The sequence below is a fragment of the Aquarana catesbeiana genome, linkage group LG11 (genome assembly GCF_042186555.1).
Source record: "Aquarana catesbeiana isolate 2022-GZ linkage group LG11, ASM4218655v1, whole genome shotgun sequence".
In the NCBI taxonomy this organism is placed as follows: Eukaryota; Metazoa; Chordata; class Amphibia; order Anura; family Ranidae; genus Aquarana; species Aquarana catesbeiana.
In genome coordinates this window covers 174,780,469-174,804,056 of record NC_133334.1, presented here as the reverse complement: position 1 = coordinate 174,804,056, position 23,588 = coordinate 174,780,469, and the positions used below count along the sequence as shown (strand labels likewise).

The 23,588-nt window shown below is 43.8% G+C and overlaps 1 protein-coding gene across 7 annotated transcripts in view; it reads right to left on the bottom strand.

Annotated features, from left to right (window-relative positions):
• Positions 1 to 23,588, bottom strand: part of SF1 (splicing factor 1) — a 216,754-nt gene that overhangs the window by 14,719 nt on the left and 178,447 nt on the right. For all 7 annotated transcript variants that reach the window (XM_073605054.1, XM_073605055.1, XM_073605060.1 and 4 more), the window contains 2 exons: positions 264 to 447; positions 28 to 192 (listed from right to left, as the gene is read on the bottom strand). In XM_073605054.1, the coding sequence (XP_073461155.1) occupies positions 28 to 192; positions 264 to 447 (349 nt within the window). The remainder of the gene's footprint in view (positions 1 to 27; positions 193 to 263; positions 448 to 23,588) is intronic.

Below are 23,588 nucleotides of genomic sequence, written 5' to 3'. Positions count from 1 at the left end.
GAAGCAAACTGAATAGTTCATACTCACTTTGTTGCCAAGGAAGGGGTGCTGTTGGCTGTGGAGCAGCTGTTGCTTGTTGCTGCCAAGGTGGCAAAGTGGGGGCTGTTGGTGGTGGTGGGGGAGGTGCTGGCCCAGTAGGTGGTGGAGGTGGAGGTGGTGGCATAAGACCCATGGGGTGAGAATGCAGGAGGCCTGCAATTAGGAAAAATTAGTGTAATTCCGATAATCAAATATAAAAAGGTTTCAACTATCCAAAATCTTACCCATGTGATGGGGACCAGGGTGATGGGCTCCAGGATGTGGCTGCATCCAGTGATGATGAGGAGCAGTGGGATTAGAATGGATGGGTGGACCATTTCCTGTCCCTCCCATAGGGGCAGGGAAAGAGTGAGGAGCACCATGCAGAGCTGGAAATGGCCTATCGGTGGTCATCCAGGGAGGACGGTTCTGCGTTAGGAAACACAAAGAAAATAGAAATGTAAAAATACAAAAAAAAAAAAAAAACAAAACACAAAAAAAAACAAAAAACAAAAAAAGATACGATATTAAAAAGGCAGATTAAAAAAAGACCCTGTTATACTTACCTGCGCTGTGCAGTGGTTTTGCACAGAGCAGTCTCGATCCTCCTTGGAAAGTTCCCCACTGGCACTCCTGGCCCCTCCCTCCCGCCCGAGTGCCGGCAAGCAGCTTAGTATGGGGGCACCTGTGTAGGCTCTCTCCCGAGGAACTGTTGTGTGTCCATTCACACACTGAGCGTGGCTCGGCCCCGCCCCAGCATTTTTCTCATTGGATTCTGAAATGCACAGCAAAGCATGCATTTTGAAACACACAGATGTGAATGGAGCTTCATTGTTTTTGTGTAAAAATACATTTCACTTTCAGGCCCCATTCACACCCAGCGTAGTTGGAGCACAAGTTTTTCTAGTTGTTTTTTCCAATGACATTTCAGGGGCAGAAGTCTAGGCTGGACAGATAGTTTGTTAACCAAAATACCCTAGTGTAGGGTAACAGCTCGGCTGATCGCCTACTCACCAACTTCGAGTATACGAGACACTGGAAGTGACATCACTGGCCCCACCCAACACATTGCGTCACAAGACTTCCTCAGGGATAGCCTATGCCTGAGGAAGTCACGTGACAGGTGGCGCGTCAGGTGGGGTCCAATGACATCAGTTCCGGTGTCCCATATACACGGTGTCTCATACACGGAAGTTGGTGAGGTGGCCAGCAGATGTGCTCTTACCCTGTTATCTATGCTGGAAATAATTGTTTTTAATGCAATATTGCGCTATGAGTTTGTTTATATTTGAGCATATAATTGAAGCATGAGGAAAGGATCCAGCTAGTCTCAGCAAGGGGATCTTTGGTGGGATGGATCGTAGCAGGTGGAAATTCAGCACGTTGCAGAGGGTAACCTCAGTGTCTACAGTATCAATAGTACCTAGTTTTTTCTACATTTTGTTTGCCATTCAGAACTGATATTTCCATTAACTCTCCCAGCTGAACAATCATCACAGATATACTCAGTATAACATCCCTATTGTTAGGTTTATCTCAGGCCATGCCAAAAAAAAGCTCACTGAGCAGCCTTTAGACCCCCCGCCCCCCCATATCCATTGGATTTGCCAGCAATCATTTGGTTACATTTAGGACATGGGGACCATGTACATTCCCCAATAGTTAAATCCACAAATTAAATCACAGAGTAAACCTGAATGACTACTGGTTAACACAATGCATCCAGTGTTTGATGTTTGTCTTGTATTGTATTGTTTTGTCCTGTCTGTTGATATAGTTCATGGCTCTCTCTTCAATGTCCAACCCTGGACTTAATTCGTGTTCCATACACTGCACTTTACTAATTTATTAGTTTCTCTTTTTGATACCAATAAATTTCATTGTTCATACTTTTGACTTTTTTTGGTTTGATCAATTACCTGTTGCTAAAAGTAACCCCTTACTCGGTCCTTTCCACACCAGGTACCCTCCTTTTTTATGGAAATACACTGGACCTGGATACCCAATTGAGATCAAAAGGCGTTTTTTGACCTTATGGTCATACCTTAACCACTTGCCGACCGGCTCATGCCGATATACATCGGCAGCATGGCACGTACAGGCATATTAATGTACCTATACGTTGCCCTTAAAACACAGCATTGTGGGCGCGCGCCCGCCGCGAGGTTGATCGCGCATCCCGCAGACTCGATGTCATCTCACGGAGACCTCACAGACCTGCGATCATCTCACGGAGAGGAAGAATGGGGAAATGCTGATGTAAACAAGCATTTCCCAATTCTTCCTAGTGACAGGACACTGATCACTGCTCCCTGTAAATCGGGAGCGGTGATCAGTGTTGTGACACATGTAGCCCACCCCCCCCCCCCCCCGTTAGAATATATCCCTAGGGCACACTTAACCCCTGCAGCGCCCCCTACTAGTTAAATGTGAATGGTCCCCAAATAGCGCCAAACGTGTCCGATCTGTCCGCCATGTCGCAGTCACGATAAAAATCGCAGATCGCCGCCATTACTAGTAAAAAAAATAAAAATGCCACAAAACTATCCCCTATTTTGTAGTCGCGCTATAACTTTTGCGCAAACCAAACGCTTATTGCAAATTTTTTTTACCAAAAATATGTAGAAAATACGTATCGGTCTAAACTGAGAAAATTTTTTGTTTTTAAATTTCCTTTGGGGATATTATAGCAAAAAGTTAATGCTGCTTTTTTTTCAAAATTTTCGCTTTTTGTTTATAGAGCAAAAAAAAAAAAAAAAACCCGCAGAGGTGATCAAATACCACCAAAAGAAAGCTCTGTTTGTGGGGAAAAAAGGACGTCAATTTTGTTTGGGAGCCACGTCGCAGGACCGCACAATTGTCAGTTAAAGCGAAGCAGTGCCGAATCGCAAAAATAGGATTTTTAAGACAGCTTATCTGTAAAATCCTTTTCTTTGAAGTACATCACGGGACACAGAGCCATAGTAGTTACTATGTGGGTTATAGGCCACCTTCAGGTGATGGACACTTGCACTCCCTAAGACAAAAAGTCTACTCCCTATATAAACCCCTCCCATTACTGGGAGTGCCTCAGTTTTGTAGCAAAGCAATACATGTGTATACCAAAGAAGGGAGGGACCTCTGTGTCCCGTGAAGTACAAAAAAAAAAAAAAAAAAAAAAAAAAAAGTATTTTACAGGTACCGTATATACTTGAGTATAAGTCGACCCGAATATAAGCCGAGGCACCTAATCTTACCACAAACAACTGGGAAAACTTATTGACTCGAGTATAAGCCTAGGGTGAGAAACGCGCAGAACTTCAAACTCGGTAGTTAAGGGTTCCTAGATGCCCCCTAGCTGCAGTCAAAATTTGGGGTCTCTGGACCCAAAGGGTCCTGAAATTACATTGCTGCAGATGGACACAGTTGACCGAATTTGGTGTGCAAACCCAGTGGAAATAGCACTACAACATATCCAAAGCTGTGGTTCCTAGAACCCGAGATACGGGGCCCCAAAGTCGGTTTGGAAAACGTCAAGCACTTTTCTACAGCAGAGAATGACATTTTCTGAACCGACTTTGGGGCCCCGTATCTCGGGGCCATTTGGTTTGCGCACCAAATTTGGGGTTTCTAGCACCAAGTGGCCCCGAAATACGGGGCCCCAAAATCGGTTCAGAAAATGTCATTTTTTGCTGCAGCAAAGTGCTTGACTCGAGTATAAGCTGAGGGGGGCAATTTCAACACAAAAAAAATGTTCTGAAAAATTCGGCTTATACTCGAGTATATATGGTAAGCGGTTTTAAAAATCCTATTTTCTTATCATACATCACGGGACACAGAGCCATAGTAGGTTACTATGTGGGATGTCCCATAGCAATGCCAACTGAAGGGAGGGAGACACAACAAAAGTAGGGCACTAAGACTAGAGGACTTATACTGCAGCCTGCAGTACACTGCGCCCAAAGGGTATATCCTCATGACCCTTTACATCTACTTGATAGAATCTGGTAAATGTATGGACCGAAGACCAAGTTGCGGCCTTGCAGATCTGAGCCATGGAGGCTTGGTGATGCACTGCCCAGAAAGTACTAACAGCCCTGGTGGAATTTTCCTTTTTAAACCATAAGCTTGAACAATCACTTGATAAGTCCATTTAGAGATAGTAGATTTCGATGCTGCCTGTCCTCTTTTAGGACCTTCTGGCAACACAAACAAAACATCTGTTTTACGAATCTGAGCAGTCGCTTTCAAGTAGACCTTGACTGCTCTCACCACATCAAGAGAATGTAGTGACCTTTCTTCTGCAGAATGAGGTTCTGGAAAAAATTAAGGCAGAATAATATCCTGGTTTAAAATGAAAACCTGACACTACCTTCAGTAGGAAATTAGGATGAGTCCGTAATACAACCTTATGAATAATCAAATATGGCTCTTTACAAGAAAGAGCAGCCAACTCTGATACTCTTCTTGCAGATGATATGGCCACCAAAAAAAAAAAATTCCTTGTCAAAAGGACCAAGAGAATATCTCGTATCAGCGCAAAATGCCGACAGGACTAAATTCAGGTCCCAAGGATTCAGGGGTGACCTAACTGGAGGATCACCACTTAACAACCGGCCCATAGCCAAATTACGGCTACAGGGCGGTTGCTTAACTCTGGGAGGGCGTCCAGGGACGTCCTCCCAGAATTCTGCTCTCGCGCGCCCCCTAGGGCGCGCACTCGAGAGCATCCGTGACCGCCGGGACCAGAGGACCCGGCGCATCACGGATCTCGGTAAATGGCCGCTAATCGCGGCCGTTTACCATGTGATCGCTCCGTCAAATGACGGAGTGATCACATGTAAACAAACCGGCGTCATCTGATGACGCCGGTTCCTCTCCTCCCCTCCTGTGTACCGATCGGTACACTGTTAGCGGAGAGGGGGATGGATGGATGGATGGTAGCAGCGTTGTGGGCTGCATCTGTAGTGCCCACAGCGCTGCACAGAGACATCCATCCATCCATGCTCAGCCATCCCCACTACTCTGCATGCCCTGCAATGCCCTCTGCCATGCCCCGCAATACCCCTGCCATACCCCGCCATACCCCTGCCATACCCCGCCATACCCCTGCCATACCCCGCAATACTCTGCCATACCCCGCAATACTCTGCCATACCCCGCAATACTCTGCCATACCCCGCAATACTCTGCCATACCCCGCAATACTCTGCCATACCCCGCAATACTCTGCCATACCCCGCAATACTCTGCCATACCCTGCAATACTCTGCCATACCCTGCAATACCCCGAAATATCCCGCAATACCCAGCCATACTCTGCAATACTCGGTGATACCCAGCCATACTCTGCAATACTCGGTGATACCCAGCCATACTCTGCCATACCCAGCCATGCTTTGCAATACCCCGCAAAAATCTGCAATACTCTGCCATAACCCGCAATACTCTGCCATACCCAGCCATACTCTGCAATACCCCGCAATACCCAGCCATACTCGGCGATACTCTGCAATACCCAGCCATGCTCAGCCATACTCGGCTGTACTCAGCCTTTGTATGTGGCCAGGCTGTGGAAGTCTCACACATGTGGTATCGCCGTACTCAGGAGGAGTAGGAGAATCTATTTTGGGGTGTCATCTTTGGTATGTACATGCTATGTGTTAGAAATATTGTATAAATGGACAACTTTGTGTTTAAAAAAAAAAAAAACCTTTTAACCACTTCCCGCCTTCCGTCATACGACTTCCTTGACTTTGTGCGGGGATATCTGAATGATGGTTGCAGCTACAGGCATCATTCCGATATCATTCAGATATCAGCTTTTTCAGCCGGCGATTCCCTACACCATAAGAATGATCATAGCGGCTGTTACACTGCTTGATTGTTCTTACAGGAGGCGAGAGGGGATATCCCCCCTCCCGCCGCCCTCCGGTGCTTCTACCGACTCACCGCTACGATCGAAGCCAGGATCTTTTTTTTTTTTTTTTATTTCAGGCACAGCCTAGAGGTGAGATGTGGGGTCTTATTGATCCCATATCTCACTGTAAAGAGGACCTGTCATGCCATATTCCTATTACAAGGGATGTTTACATTCCTTGTAATAGGAATAAAAGTGATCAAAAAAATTTTTTTTTTGGAAAAAAGTGTCAAACTAAAATAAAGTAAAATGAACAATAAAAAAAAAATCAAAAATTTTTAAAGCGCCCCTGTCCGTGTGCTCGCATGCAGAAGTGAACGCATACGCAAGTCCCACCCACATATGAAAACGGTGTTCAAACCACACATGTGAGGTATCGCTGCAATCGGTAGAGCGAGAGCAATAATTTTGGCCCTAGACCTCCTCCAACTCAAAATTTGTAACCAGTAAAAAATTTTAAAGCGTCGCCTATGGGGATTTTTAAGTGGCGAAGTTTGGCGCCATTCCACAAGCGTGTGCAATTTTGAAAGGCGACATGTTCGGTATCTATTTACTCGGCGTAACTCCTACTTTCATATTATGCAAAAATATTGGGCTAACCTTACTGTTTTGTTTTTTTTTTTTTAAAGCAAAAAACAGTTTTTTTTTCCAAAAAAAAGGCGTTCGAAAAATTGCTGCGCAAATATCGTGCGAGATAAAAAGTTGCAATGACCGCTATTGTATTCTCTAGGGTCTTTGCTAAAAAAAACATAATGTTTTTGGGTTCTATGTAATTTTCTAGCAAATAAATGATGATTTTTACATGTAGGAGAGAAATGTCAGAATTGGTCTGGGTGCTCCAGAACGCCTGAAAGTGCTCCCCTGCATGTTGGGCCTCTGTATGTGGCCACGCTGTGTAAAAGTCTCACACATGTGGTATCACTGTACTCGGGAGTAATAGCAGAATGTGTTTTGGGGTGTAATTTGTGGTATGCATATGCTGTGTGTGAGAAATAGCCTAACAACAATTTTGTGAAAAAAAAAAAAAAAAAAAAAAAAAAAAAAAAACACTTGATTTTGCAAAGAATTGTGGGAAAAAATGACAACTTCAAAAAACTCACCATGCATCTTTCTAAATACCTTGGAATGTCTTCTTTCCAAAAAGGGGTCATTTGGGGGGTATTTGTACTTTTCTGGCATGTTAGGGTCTCAAGAAATGATAGGCCATCAGTACTTCAGGTGTGATCAATTTTCAGATATTGGCACCATAGCTTGTGGACGCTATAACTTTCACAAAGACCAAATAATATACATCGATTTGGGTTATTTTTACCAAAGATATGTAGCGGTATAAATTTTGGCCAAAATATATGAAGAAAAATTACTAATTTTCTAAATTTTATAACAGAAACGAAGAAAATTTTTTTTTTTTTTTTTACAGATTTTTCTGTCTTTTTTCTTTTATAGCGCAAAAAATAAAGAACCCAGTGGTGATTAAATACCACCAAAAGAAAGCTCTATTTGTGTGAAAAAAAGGACAAAAATTTCATATAGATACAGTGTTGCATGACTGAGTAATTGTCATTCAAAATGTGAGAGCACCAAAAGCTGAAAATTGGTCTGGTTATTAAGGGGGTTTAAGTGCCCAGTGGTCAAGTGGTTAAGCCGCGTTAACCCCTGAATAAAGCTACGAACCAGAGGGTGTGAAGCAAGTGGTCGTTGAAAAAAAATCACTGATAAGGCCGACACCTGGCCTTTAATAGTACTCAAGGCCAGCTTCATTTCTTGTTCAATATGTTTATTGAGATTTATAATAATAATTAAGTAGAACAGCGTATCAGCTTGTGCATAAGATACAAATATTAAAGACAATGTCATACATTTGATGTTACAATCTCCATTAAATCATAAAAGAAAAAAAACTTTAATACATACATAGGAAGATAAAGAACAAAAGGATCTACATTAAACCCGATCTATCCAAAAGAGAATATAAGATCCATAAAAAGAAAAAGATAAAAATTCCCTCAATGATCTGCAGATCAAATGAATCATGCCTCCAGACCCCCCGTCCACCCCAATGGGATCAAACTGTGAACGAATGGGGGCATGGTCATAAGATGATAAATTGTTCACTACTAAAATAAAGGGAAAGTTTGGCAAATCTTGGAAGAAATAAAGTAAACAACAACTTGTGTTTAATTTTAAATATAGTAAATAAAATTTATACATAAGAGGCGGAGATGTAAGGAAATTAAACATTGTATGACTATTTATAAAGATGGTATATGAACTCATGTATGAGTATAATAAAATGAAAAGAAAAAGATAAAGAGAAAGGGAAAGATGAAGAAGAAATGGTACTAATAGAACCAGAAGAACAATACGGGCTCTAATTTACATTTAACAAATGCAAAAAAAAGTATCATTCACCTCTAGCCCAGTGTTATTAGGTTAATATATAAAAAAAAGAAAAAGAAAGAAGAATAGCAGTGGAAAGATGTTCAAGAGTAAAGGGAATTAAGGAATGAAGAAAGAGAAAGTCTCTCGGAGTGGTGGTGTGGCCCACGTCCAGGAAATGCAAATGTCTAATGGCAGAGAGGGGAGGAAGAAAATATACTTAGCAATGACTGGTCAAAATCAGGCGGTAAATATTGTTTGACCCATGGTTGCCAAATCTTACGAAATTTAGTTATAGTATTATTTTCCATAGCCGTCATTTTGGCAAATGTAAGGGCTCTGTTCCTCCTATGCTTAGCTTCAGCCACTACCAATGTTTGAGATTTCCATGCTTTGGCTATGGTTTGTTTAGCTGCAGTGGCAAGGTGGACGAATAAATTGAATTGAGTTTGCATTAAATCAGTTGATTTGAGATTCAAAAGAGCCGTCGCCGGGTCAGGAAGGATAGAGGTGCCCAGAGGCCATAGCAAAGATTTTCTTCCAAAATTCTTGGGCTATCGGACATAGCCACCAGATATGGAAATGAGTACCAGGTGTTGGACATCCCCGAAAACAGGAGTCCGAATAGGATGGAGCAAGTTTTGCTATCCCGGCCGATACCAGGGGTGCAACGGATCGTCACCGAATCATGATCCCCTACAGGTCACCTCCGCGGATCGGCACACCCGCGATCCGTGGAGCGCTCTGCGGCCTCGGCCATAGGAAAGGCCGCGGCTTTGGCCTAGCTCCGGAGCAGCCATCTTGGCACACCCAGCGGCGGCGGCTGTCCCGTCTGGAAGTGACGTTTCGTCGCCGCCATCTTGCTACACCCCACACTCCTGCACAGTACTGTAATGAGAGTAAGAGGGCAAGCGGACATCTTGTTACACCCATCGGAGTTTTAGATTTAACAGCTATTTTCAACACAAAAAACGGAGCTTATATGCATACAGTATTTGTAGATCGGACGGACTGTTTAGATGTTAAATTTTAAAAGCAACAGCAAACCTGCTGACCTTACATGGTTACTAATGTGACAGAACACCTTTAATGTTAAATGTGAAAATAAGAGGTGTTCTGTCACATTAGCAACCATGTAAGGTCAGCAGGTTTGCTGCTGCTTTTAAAATTTAACATCTAAACAGTCCGTCCGATCTACAACGTAATTATGCATATAAGCTCCGTTTTGTGTTGAAAATAGCTGTTAAATCTAAAACTCCGGTGGGTGTAACAAGATTTGTCTTTTTTTTTGCTGATCCAAGGATCGATCCGATCTGTGAGTTTTTTGATCCGTTGCACCCCTAGCCGGTGCTAGATACCAACGTGCCAAAACTTTAAAATTGGTTTTTAACGCAAAGTAATTTGGGGAGGAGGATTTAGTAGCCAACCAGATATTAGACCAGTCATTAATATCAAAGGTATGACCCATATCTTGTGACCACTTGACAGTATATGAGGGCAGTATTTCATTGGAAGGTACATTAATGTGTTGATATAGGAGTGAAATCAGGCCTTGTAAAGTAGGATGGAATACCGGACCTTGCGAGAGAAGGTCTGGCCGTGGTGGTAGGGTCCATGGGTCCCCTACCGCGATATTTACGATCTCTGCATATCAAGATCTCCTGGGCCACAAGAATCACCTCCTTCCCTTCCTGATAGATCCTGCGAAGAAGGCGCAGAAGCAGAACAGGAGGAAACTCATAGATCAGTGAAAACTGATCCCACGGAAAAACCAAGGCATCTGTTCCACATGCCATCAGATCCCTTGTCCTTGACACAAAGTTGTCGATCTTTTTGTTGAACCTGGACACAGCAGATCGACGTCCGGAATGCTCCATCTTTAACATATTGACAGAAAGATGTCTGGGCAAAGAGACCATTCTCCTGGGAACAACTGTTGGCGACTCAAGTAGTCCGCCTGCCAATTCTTTTTTCCAGGAATGAAGACTGCCGATAGACCAGGAATGTTGTTTTCTGCCCAAGATGGGATATGATTCACCTCTGTCGCACTACTTCTTGTGCCCCTTTGGTGATTGATATAGGCTACTGTTGTGGCATTGTCAGATTGGGTTCTGACAGGACAATTCCGTAATCTGGGAGTTCAGGCCTTCAGGGCAGATGTGCTGCCCGAATCTCTAGAATATTGATGGGCAAGGTCAATTCTGATTTGGACCATTTTCCTTGGACAGACGCTTCTTCCAGGACTGCACCCCAGGCTGGCATCTGTTGTTACCACCTTCCAGGTAATTGATAGAAAGGATTTTCCTTTGAAGATTCTTGGATATCAACCACCAACTGAGGCTTTGACACACTTTGGGGGATAAACGCATTGCGAAGTCCAGAGCTTGGACCTTCTTGTTCCAAGTTGACAGGATACCGTTTTGCAGCAGTCTCGAATGAAACTGCGCGCATAAGGAACAGCCTCGAATGAAGCCACCATCTTTCCCAACAATTTCATGCAAAGTCAAATAGAAGGATGATTCTTTGCTTTGATCAACTGAATCAGTTCCCTTATGGAACTGATCCTTGCCTGGGGCAAAAAACCCTCTTCTGAGCTGTATCTATGATCAGACACAAGTACTACAATCTCCTTGATGGTTTTAAGGAGGACTTCTCTAGGATAGGAATCCAACATAGATATTCCAGGTAGACTGTGGTGACCAAACTTTGGTTTAAGCGGGCTACCAACTGATCTATCAAGAGTAGATTGTCTAAGTAAGCTAGAATCGTTAAACATTGAGCCCTTAATCTGGCTAAAGGAGGAGCCAGGACCTTTGTAAACAGTCGAGGTGCAGTAGCTAGACCGAAAGGCAGAGCTAGAAACTGAAAATGAAGATTTTCCATCTCGAAGCGTAGATATTTCTGGTGAGAGAGAAAAACAGGCACATGGAGATAAGCATCCTTGATGGCGATTGACGCTAGCAGCTCTCCACCTTGTAGAATGGAGACCAATGATCGGATTGACTACATGCGAAAAGAGCGGATATTCAAAAACCGGTTTAGATCTTTGAGATCTAAAATGGATCTGACACCCCCGTTTGGTTTTGGTACCGTGAAAAAGTTTGAATAAAACCCTAATCCTTGCTCTTCCAAGGGGACCACCGATATGATATCACTCTGAGACAAGAGATGATCCAAAGCTAGAAAGACTTAACGCCTCTGATATCCCGGCCAAATCTTGGGCCTGCTGATCAGGAATAATCTTGAGTACCTCTTTAAACTGGTCCTTTAAGGACTGAGACACCCCGATCGCTGCCAGTGGAGGCTGAACCACTGAACCTGCCAGCGAAATATAGTTTTTAAAAAGGAATTCCAACTTCTTATCTGTTGGATCCTTCAGCATTCGGGAATTGTCTAGTGGACAAGTCAAGTTTTTGTTTACCGAGGATATAGCAGCATCAATTGCTGGAATCCCCCATTTCTTATTAAACTCTTCCTCCATAGGATAAAGTGTTGAAAATTTTTTGGGAGGAAAAAACTATCTGGGTGCTTCCACTCCCCTGAGAGAAATTCGTCATCTCTCACCCCGTTCCTCAGTTTGAGGGTCCTGAGTAATGGACGGGGGCCTGTTACGCTTAGTCCCACTCTGGGATGCGATTAATGCATCAATCTTTTGCTCAAAGCCTAAAATGGTTGAGGAAAAAACCTCCTTAGTAATATATACAGGGGCTGCAGTGTTAAGAGCAGTTGCAACACCCAACGTCCCTGATGGCTCACTCTGACGAGCCATATCACTCTCAGGGGAGGATGCCATCTTTTTTGAGATGGTTCTAGGCTTTTTTTGTGGCTGTAGAAATCTTTGTAGAGCCCTTTTTTCGAGGTGCTTTTACCCCCCCCTTCCGACCATAGCCCAATGCACAAAGCAGAGGTATTACCAGAAGGATCGCATCCACTGCTTGAGCAATAGTCCAACCACTGCTGCTGCTATTAACGCTCAGCCTGATGCAATAGTAAATGTGTGAAAAGGAATGCCTGTGTCACCAAACCACTTTCATGCCACACTTGCTCGTGTCCCTCCGCAGCTTGCAGCAGTAACAATGGTGATCAGTCTTGCCTACATGCCTGTTTACATTGTACTTTTGTGAGTACTAATTTTAAAGATGTCATTAAACCTTTTGCCAATTATTGCACTTAGAGTGGCGCCTTTGTTTCTTTTCTCCAGTACCCCGATAGTGCTTTTTATAAAACACTTTCCAGCTCTGGAGGATGCCAACGCCCCGCCCGCTCCTCTCTTTTAAAAAAAAAAAAAGAGCCCACAATCCTGGACCTGTAATAGCACCATCGCCAGTAAAACTTTATGGTCATAATACCAAAAGTACTGAATCCCAGGGTCCAGCTCTCTGAAAGAGAAGCGTTTACAGGCAAAACCTTGTTTCTTCAGACACGAGGCCCGGGTACCATTCAATTCAGCCAAAAAGACACTTTGAATGGATCCAGCTGCATAGCTAGCCCCAGCAAGGATTGTTCCAGTGGAGCACAGCACAGCACATCTTTACTCGTGACCAACACCTTTATACACTGGCGAAAAAACTGGCATTCCCAGTAATGGGAGGGGTTATATAGGGAGTGGCCATTTTACTGACTGGTGGTGGATATTCATTGTATTTTGGCACAAAGAGGATAATAGGACGTTGAAATTTTTTTTTTCCTATTACGAGATTTTTTTTTGGACTGTAATCATGTAGCTCTGAAGGTCGCACTGACGTGGACATTCTATATTTGTGCAATATAAGAAATTTTTTTGGGTTATTACATATTATATATTTGTTTGCAATCTGCTGCAGGGACTCACCGCATATGGTTATTGTGTTTAAATAGGTTCACTATATTTATATGTAATTTTATACACTTTTTCACAATTTTCTTCATAATTTTGAAACACGCGATACACATTGTGGCATAAGCACACCATTTATTTATATAATTATCATTGTTTTGTAGTGTTTTGGGTTCACTCACCAATGGTTGTGGCTGTTCACTGAGAGAATAAGGGCAACTGAGTATATAGTAGCGCATAAGGATTTGATTTAATTTAATTTAATAATCTTTATTTATCAAAACATTTTCAGAAATACATTTATCAAACCTATATACATCCATATAATAAAACAATTCTTTCGTTTTTTATCAGAACGTCATTCATGATTTCTTTTACATTTTAATTCTTCGTATTCTTAATCAGGGATGTAAAACCTATATTTAAAACCTATTTACCTACCTATCACCCCTCGATCATACCCATTTATTAAAAAAAAAAAAAAAAAAAAAAAAAAGCATTATGTGCTTTACTATTTCTATATTGTCCTCAAAAATCCTGAAGAGGCTCTGAACTCTTCCCATCTAGTCCATATATTTAATCTTGGTTTTTTTAACCCTTCTATTATCATTCTTTCCTCCAGAGTACGCATCTCCGTCATCTCACATTCCCATTCTGTAATAGACGGTGCCTGTGTGTTTTTCCATTTTCTTGCTATGACCGTTCGTGCTGCTGTCAAAAAATATTTCAGAATTCCCTTTATCTTTTTTATTGATCCTGGAATCATAGATAAAATTGCTACTTGTATTTCTGGATATAGTTCGATCCCAGTCAGTGCTCTAAAAATCTCAAATATCTTTTGCCAGAATGGTTGAATTTCTGAGCAATAGTACCAAATGTGTGACATTGTGCCTTGAGTTCGATGACACCTCCAGCACCTGTCTGTTATCCGGGTTCATTTTATGTAAATCTACAGGGCATCTATACCATCTGGCTAAGATTTTATAGTTTCTTTCCTGATGTTTAGCCAATATTGAGAGTTTATGAGTCGCTATAATTGCCCTTCCCCATATTTCCCTAGGAAATTCTATTCCAATCTCTGATTCCCATTTAACATATGGTAATATTTGTCTATTGTTTTCTGAAATAAAATATTTATAAACTTTAGATAAGACATGGGTGCGTCTAAGTTCTTGCACAAAAATTTTTTCTAAGTTTGTCAGGGGTCTATCTATTATGGATTCTTTTGTTAAAGACTCTATATACCGCTGGAGCAGGCCATACTGCATCCATTTATTTTTATGTTCTACCCCCATCTTTTCTAATGGGAGCAGTTTATTTTCTTCCATCGTTTCTATTATTCTAGTGTCCCCGCTTCTTTTCCATTTGAGAAATGTTTTAGCTTCAAGTGTCAGTGGAAACTCTGGATTGCTAAATAGCGGGGTCATTGGGCCTCTATAGGTAGATCCACTCCCTCTTTTTATCATATTATCCCATGCTTTTAATGTTCCTACCACTAGGGAGGGTATCTCCCTCTCCGGTGGTCTTTGTGCTTTCTTAATCCAAGGAAGGGACTTTAGCTTAAGAGTTGTAATATCCTCTTCAAGCTTTACCCACTGTTTATTATCTCTGTTGTGAAACCAGTCTACTATTCTGGTTATCATTATTGCTCTAAGGTATATATCTATATCCGGGAGGGCGAGGCCCCCCGTCTTCTTTTGTTTTATTTAACACCGTTCTTTTAATTCTGGGTGTCTTGCCTCCCCAGACGAACTTTACTATACTTATTCTACCTATCCAGGAGAACATTCCCTTTTCATAATTTTGTAACGTTTTTGCAATTCTTTGCACCATTGGGACATAGTTATACTCCTGTAGCTTATCTAGATCAGTAGGGATATAAATACCCAAATATTTAATTACGTTCTCTTGCCATTTAAATGAGAAATCTTTTTTAAGAAGTTCTACCATAGCGCTTGATAAGTTAATATTCAAAGCTTCGGATTTACTATAGTTTACTTTAAAGTTACTTAATGTACCAAATCGATTAAATTCTGCTATCAGATTTGGTATTGATATCAGTGGGTTTGTGATGTACATTAAGATATCTGCAAATACAGACATTTTATACTCCTTATCTCCTGCTTTAATTCCCTGTATATCTAAATTTTTCCTGATCGCTAATAAATGCTCCATCACCAGTGTATACAGTATTGGAGATAGCGGGCAACCCTGGCGGGTTCCGTTTGTTATGGGGACTATATCCGATAGATCCCCGTTCGCCCGTATCTTAGCTGTTGGATTCTTATATAGGGCCGTTATTTTATCCAAAAGTATAGGACCCAGTCCCCACTGTACTAAGGTCTCTCTAAGGAAACTCCATCCCACCCTGTCGAATGCTTTCTCAGCATCAATCGTCAATAGGCAGGATGGGATGGAGTCCCTTTTTTGCATGTTCCATCAATGTACTTGTTTTTAGAGTATTATCTCTAGCTTCTCTTCCTTCCACAAAACCCACTTGATCTAGGTGTATGGATATCGGCATTAAAGGGGCAAGTCTATTGGGAATTATTTTAGCATATAATCTCAGGTCGATGTTTGTTAGAGAGATAGGTCTATAGTTTCCACATAAGGTATGATCCTTCTCTGGTTTAGGTGTAAGTGAGATATAGGCTTGCATACTTTGTGGGACAAAGGATAGTGATGTAGATATTGCATTAAATGTCTGTGTCATAATGGGGACTAGTTCTTCTTTGAATATTTTATAGAATCTTGGGGTGAAGCCGTCAGGGCCTGGACTTTTCCCCAGTACTAGTGCATCAATTACATTTTGTATTTCTAACTGAAAAGTCCTGGTCTAGTTGTAACCTGTCGGAGCTAATACAGGAAGTGCTGTTTCTCTCACGTACTGCTCTATATTATGTTGGATTACCTCTGAAACACTATTCGTGGCATAATTGGGAATATTATACAGTTTTGCGTAAAAAGTTTGGAACTCTTTCAGAATCTCTTTTGGGTCGTATCTCGTATCACCTTTTTCTGATTTAATCTTAACAATGGGCTGTGCGTTGCCCCGATGACGCAGAGCCCTTGCAAGAAGTTTACTTGGTTTGTTACCCTGATGATAATACAGAGCACGATTGCTATCTCTTATTCGTAGGGTTTGCTCATTTATCAACGTTTTTAGTTCTATCTTCTTTTCCGTTAACTCTATTAACACTTCACGCACCGGGTTCTGTTTATGTTGAGCTTCAATTTTGGGTATCTCATTTAACAGTTGAGTCATTCTGTTCCCTTTTACCTTTTACCTTTTTTAATCTGGCCCCATGTTTTATAAAAAGGCCTCGGATTACACATTAATGCTTCCCATTTGATCGGCAGAGAAGTGGTATCCTCCCTGTGATCATGTAGGAAATCTGATATTGCCTTCCTTATTTCTGTCACACAAGTCTCATCATGAAGCAGATTATCATTGAGCTTCCAGTTCTCTTTAGTATTGTTACCTTTAAGGTCTAAAACCAAAAATACCGGTGCATGATCTGACCATAATGAACTACCTATTTCGGAAGATAGAGTTTCGGCCATCCCCTTTTGATTAATCAGAAAAAAAATCTAATCTATGATATGTCTTATGAGCTACTGAGTGAAATGTGAAATCCTTTTCTGTTGGGTGTAGTACCCTCCATATATCAATCAACTGATATTTTGTTATCATTTCTAGAAAGTTTTTTTTCTCTCTACCCATCTGCACTATTGAGGGTGCTGTAGTATCCATTTCCCTATCAAGGGCAATATTAAAGTCTCCTCCAATTATTATTATCCCCTCAGCTTTTTCCATAAGCTGTTTCAATATTTGTGTTCCTACTCTATATTGCCCCTGGTTAGGTAGATATATATTGATAAATGTATACTTTTTGCCATATATGATAAGTTTGAGTAATATTGCTCTTCCATCCTTATTATGTCATTCTTCCATCACCTGATGAGGTATTGTTTTGTGTATTGCTATAGAGACGCCTTTTGATTTTGAATATCGAAAGGAGTCGTGATACCAGGTAGTGTAGAATCTGTTTTGTAGCTTTGGGACGTGGTCCGTACGGAAATGCGTCTCCTGGAAAAAGATTATCCCCACTTTTTGTTTATGAAGAGAATATAGGACCTGTGACCTTTTTGTTGCTGAGTTAAGACCTCTAATATTGTAAGAACATATTTTCATGTCTTAGGACCAAATAGAACCAAGAGGAGAGAGAAAGGAAAAAAAAAAAAAAAAAAAAAAAAAACCCACACTCACACCCAATCTATTGACTAAAAAAAATTAGTCTTTCTTACTATCTAAGTAAGTTCCCTACTATGGGGGGTTTTGAGTCTGGTGACTAAGGGTCGCCTCTCGACCGTTGGACTCCTACTGCATTTTATCATTTCCTTAATCTTACTCTAATTTTGGATCACTTTCGTCTCTATTTCCCCTGACTCTCCTCTTCCCTTCCTACCCTCTCTTTTCTTCGAGAGGGGTATAGAGGGAGGGGGATTACTATAATATTTCCCAAGCATTTATGTTTTTAACCTTATAGAATTTATCTTTCCTTTCTCTCCTCCTCCCTCTCCCCTCCCCATCCGAGGGAGAACATACTAATATAATTTATAACATAGTTGTCGGGAAAGAGAGGGAGAGGGGAAAAGAGAGAGAAAAAAAAACCCCTCTGTGTCATTTTGCGTATACAGCTAATTACACTGTAGTTACAGTATAATTACCAATATTAATGTCTCCAGTCCCTTTTCATAAATCCTGTTATATTACATCAAAAAAAAAAAAAATTCTCCATCTAGTGCTACTATATTATTTACTGTATGCGTATATAATTACCATTTCATAACAATTATTATCTTAGTGCAAACAAGCGACCAAAAAAAAAAAAAAATTTCCCTCGTGCTATATACCTACTACATAAATAACCATAACCTATCACATAGTGTATGAATTTATAAAAATCATTATCCATTTATCTGTGTGTATGTTACATATCTTTTGATGCAAAAAAAAAAAAAAAAAAAAAAAAAAAATTTCTACATCTTCTTTAAATATCTTAGTGCAAACAACATGTATAAAACATTTTCACTATTGCAAAAAAAAAAAAATTCCCCATCTAGTGTTACTATATTATTTCTGTATCCGTATATAATTACCATTTCATATCATTTAGTTAAGACTTATAAAAATTATTATCTGTGAATACATTTACATTTCTTTTAGTGCAATCAACAGCAAAAAAAAAAAAAAAAAATTTCCACATCTACTTTAGAAATCTTAGTGCAGACAACATGTATAAAACATTTTCACTATTGCCATAACAAAAAAAAAAAAAAAAACAATTTTTAACTCGAGATTATACTTGGTTTTCCCATCTTTTCATCTAATCCCACCTCCCCTTTCCCCCTCACAGGCCCCCTTATATTTTTCTATAAGTTTGCATATATTTTATGGGCCAGTCCGGCAATGCTAGCTCTTCGGTTCCTATAATCGCTAAAAATTCCGGTAGGTCCTCCAGATCTCTAAATGAGATAGTCTGTCCTCCTTTTTGGATTTGCAGCTGAAATGGAAATTTCCATCTATAGTGAATTTTTTATTAGTTGCTCTACCAGGGGCTTCAGCGCTCTTCTGCGATCCAATGTATATTTTGATATATCTTGAAAAAGCAGGAGAGGTTCTCCTTCAAATTGAATACTTTTGCTTTGGCGGGCTGTAAGCATGACTTTATCCTTAATGTGAGCATAATGCATTTTGCAAATAATATCCCGAGGTTTATTAATATCTGGTTTCCTTATTCCTGCTACCCGATGTGCTCTTTCAATAATTAGATCTTTTATGTCAATGTCTTGGGTAATTTCCTGGAATATTTTTTGTAGTGTTATTATAAGTTCTTTTGGGCCCACTGACTCTTTTAATCCTCTTATTCTTATGTTGGATCTTCTGCTTCTATTCTCCTGTTCGTCTAGGTTATTATTTGCTTTAATTGGGTTTCTTGTTTCTGCATTTTTTCCTTTATCTTTAACAGTTCCTGTTCCTTTTTTAACATTCTTTTATCAATATTGTCTGTCTTTTCTTGCATATTTTTTGTAGATATTTTAAGCTCTTGAATCTCCTCTTTATATGATTTTTCCTATGTACGTATTGGTCCATATCTGCCCTGGTGGGCAGCGAGCGAATATAAGCACTTATATCCCATTTTTCTTTATCTTCCTCTTTGTGTTCGCTTGAAGACCCTGTTGTGTCCATTAGTGAGCTATTTCTGGGGTGATTTAATTGCTCTTCCCCTGATGATCTAGATGTTTCTATTGGTTCCGCTATATTTGACAGATCATGCAATGATTGTAGCATCTGTGTTACCTGAGGAGAATGCATCTGCAACTGTAATTGTTGAAAAAATTCCTTAATGTCAGTTGTTTGTGTAGGTTGTACCCCTGTGGTGCTTTTGTTCGTACCTTCTGCTTTGTCTTTTTTACCTTTTTGGGGTTGCGGGGTCTTATTACTCTTCTTAGGGGCCATGTTTCTTTACTTCCCCTTCTTTCCTCCTCTTAACCCCTTTATCTTCACTCTCTACGTGTCCTTTTTCTTTTTCTTATTTTCCCTTTATTTTATCTCTTAATCACTCTTTTCTTTTTCTTTTCTCTCTCCCCTTCCCCCTCCCCCCTTCCCTCTTGATGTCCTCTGTTCTTGTATTTGAAAAAAAAAAAAAAAAAAAAAAAAAAAAAATGATGGGGCAGGGGAAGCAGGGGGGTATTATATGCTTAAATTCCTTTTAAGAGCTTTTAAAAGCTATATCTTTATGTCCTTAGTATGTTACACAAATTTCAAGATACTCAAACATTTCAGGGAATGATATAGGAAACACTGGAAACAGGGCCCCCGTGTCCTGCCTGCAACTCCAATCTTCAAAGTTCAGCAATGTTCAATGAATTAATAGCTTAATAGTAATTTAGCTTCAAAGTAGGCGGCTGACCTTTATGGTTTGGAGATCCTGGGTTTGTCTTCTCTCTGCCGTTCCGTTTTTGGTATTACTGCCGGAGAGGATGCTCTCAAGCGAGGACCACTGCCGTCCGCTCTCGCAGACTCACAGGTTCCCGCCTCCCTGCGTCCACTGTCTCCTGACTCACGGTTCTCCACGGGCTTATCTCCCGTCACGTCTCCCGCAGGTCTCTGCTCCTATGGATCACAGGTACACCTCTACCGTCTCTATCGCTCTCGCTGCCGCTTCAGTACTGCATTGCCTCTCTGTGCTGTGCTAATCAGCTGGGTAGGTGAGGGGGATTTACTCAGCATGAAGCCGGTAGCATATCGAAAGCATGCACCAGCTGAATAGATGTCAGACGCTCAGTGTTAGCAGCATGTCAATCCACGGTCTGCCTAAGCGGCCATCCTGGTCAGCAGCTCCTCCCCCCCATTCCAGGCATCGTGTGTTCGCATAAGGATTTGAATACACTTAATTATATTTATAATTTAGACACCTCTTTATTAATCTATCATTTGCCATGCCCCTTCTTTTTAAATTACATTTTCCCCGTATACATCACTACCAGATTTTTATACCACTCACGACAACTACATAGTTAAGGGTAGATTTAAAAAGAGATTGTATACGTATGGGGAGCTTTACAGAACCCGGTGTGGTAAAAAAAATTCCTCGACCTATGCAGAACCTCGACCGCGTCACTTCCTGTGCGGCTACGTCACAACACAGCTGATCGCAGGGCTCCACTGCACACGCGCGGCTTCGCCGCAGCTATACCGCGCATGCGCAGACTCTTTCAGTCGAGGAAAATTTTAGACTCGAGCGGGCGGAGTGAGTTCCTTAATTACATTATCGTCAGCACTGCCTCCAGCCCCGCCCCTAGCCTGCTCTGGAGAAGGGGGCGGGCCCCGTGCATAGCACAGTCTATATTAATGTGAGCAAGGTCAAGGAAAAATATACAGCTGCACCGCCTTTAGCCTCACCCCGTCCCTAGCCTGCTCTGCTGAAGGGGGGCGGGCCCCGTTTGTATATAAATGGCAGGTCGAGAAAAAAAATAGAGCTGTGCCTGTGGGAGGGGCCCAAGCCTTTGCATAGAAGACATTCCTCATCAATATGATGCACACTGCATCATGTACATAATGTTAAGGGCTGTGCAATCTGTGCAGGAACGAAAACAGCCTGACACACGGAGCCTGCAAAATACATATACAGGAGGTCAAGGAAAATTATACAGCAGTGTCTGACAGTGGTGGCTGGTGCTCAAAATTTTTTTTTGGGGGGGGGGGCCGGGGTGCAAACAAACTGAAAAATACTGAAACCACCCCCCCTCCCCCAATCAATAGCAGCCTCACTGTGCCCATCAAACGCAGCCACGGACTGTGCCCATCAAACGCAGCCATTTGTGCCAGTCAAATGCTGCAGCCACTTGTGCCCATCATATGCAGCCAGGCGCGTCCCCCGGCTCGGCTGTCACTTCACTTAACCCCCCCGCGGTCGGTCTGGCGGCACTTACCAAGTGACGGGGCTTCCTCCTCAGGCTTCTTCTGCCGTGTCTCCTCTTCCGCCAAAGCGTTAGGCATCCAATAGGATCACCTAATGCTCTGGCCAATCAGGAGACAGGTCTCACTGACCTGCCTGCTGATTGGCAGGGAGGAACGTTGTGTGGCATAGCAAATTAATTTTCACTATTTTCACACTAACAGGGTGGGATCGGGACACAGTGCTCTGCGCACAAGCCCACCCTATTTTGAAGCCTATTAGAGCCTCTGGCTCTAATCACGTGCTTCAAAATACACCCTCCGCCATAGTAATTCATGTTTCTGTTGTCCTCAAAGGGGCTGGGCACATGAATAGGGAGGGTGGCGCCCATAACGCACGGGCCGCCACTGGTCTTTGATCTTTGTCAAGTGCTGGATCGCCTCCACTGCTTTTCCTCCAATCAGGGGCCAAAGAAGCTGAGTGCGAGTTTACCTGTAGCCCTCACACTGGAGACTTGTACACCATCATGGCATCCCAGGACGGTGGGTACCGGGTGCCCCGAGGGCAGAGTGCATGTGTGACCCTCTTTGGGGTCACAGGTGGCGTGGGAGGAGGGGGCCCCTGGGTGGCCGAGGGAGGAGGAGGAGGAGGCCCCTGGGTGGCCGAGGGAGGAGGAGGAGGAGGAGGAGGCCCCTGGGTGGCCGAGGGAGGAGGAGGAGGAGGAGGAGGCCCCTGGGTGGCCGAGGGAGGAGGAGGAGGAGGCCCCTGGGTGGCCGAGGGAGGAGGAGGAGGAAGGGGCCCCTGGGTGGCCGAGGGAGGAGGAGGAGGAAGGGGCCCCTGGGTGGCCGAGGGAGGAGGAGGAGGAAGGGGCCCCTGGGTGGCCGAGGGAGGAGGAGGAGGAAGGGGCCCCTGGGTGGCCGAGGGAGGAGGAGGAGGAGGAGGAAGGGGCCCCTGGGTGGCCGAGGGAGGAGGAGGAGGAGGAAGGGGCCCCTGGGTGGCCGAGGGAGGAGGAGGAGGAAGGGGCCCCTGGGTGGCCGAGGGAGGAGGAGGAGGAAGGGGCCCCTGGGTGGCCGAGGGAGGAGGAGGAGGAAGGGGCCCCTGGGTGGCCGAGGGAGGAGGAGGAGGAAGGGGCCCCTGGGTGGCCGAGGGAGGAGGAGGAGGAAGGGGCCCCTGGGTGGCCGAGGGAGGAGGAGGAGGAAGGGGCCCCTGGGTGGCCGAGGGAGGAGGAGGAGGAAGGGGCCCCTGGGTGGCCGAGGGAGGAGGAGGAGGAGGAAGGGGCCCCTGGGTGGCCGAGGGAGGAGGAGGAGGGCCCCTGGGTGGCCGAGGGAGGAGGAGGAGGGTGCCCCCGGGTGGCCGAGGGAGGAGGAGGAGGGTGCCCCGGGTGGCCGAGGGAGGAGGGGGCCCCTGGGTGGCCGAGGGAGGAGGAGGAGGAGGAGGGGGCCCCTGGGTGGCCGAGGGAGGAGGGGGCCCCTGGGTGGCCGAGGGAGGAGGAGGAGGGGGCCCCTGGGTGGCCGAGGGAGGAGGAGGAGGAGGAGGCCCCTGGGTGGCCGAGGGAGCGAGGAGGAGGAGGAGGGCCCCTGGGTGGCCGAGGGAGGAGGAGGAGGGGGCCCCCGGGTGGCCGAGGGAGGAGGGGGCCCCGGGTGGCCGAGGGAGGAGGAGGAGGAGGAGGCCCCTGGGTGGCCGAGGGAGGAGGAGGAGGAGGAGGCCCCTGGGTGGCCGAGGGAGGAGGAGGAGGAGGAGGAGGCCCCTGGGTGGCCGAGGGAGGAGGAGGAGGAGGAGGGCCCCCTGGGTGGCCGAGGGAGGAGGAGGAGGAGGAGGCCCCTGGGTGGCCGAGGGAGGAGGAGGAGGAGGAGGGCCCCTGGGTGGCCGAGGGAGGAGGAGGAGGAGGAGGCCCCTGGGTGGCCGAGGGAGGAGGAGGAGGAGGCCCCCTGGGTGGCCGAGGGAGGAGGGGGCCCCCTGGGTGGCCGAGGGAGGAGGAGGAGGGGGGCCCCCGGGTGGCCGAGGGAGGAGG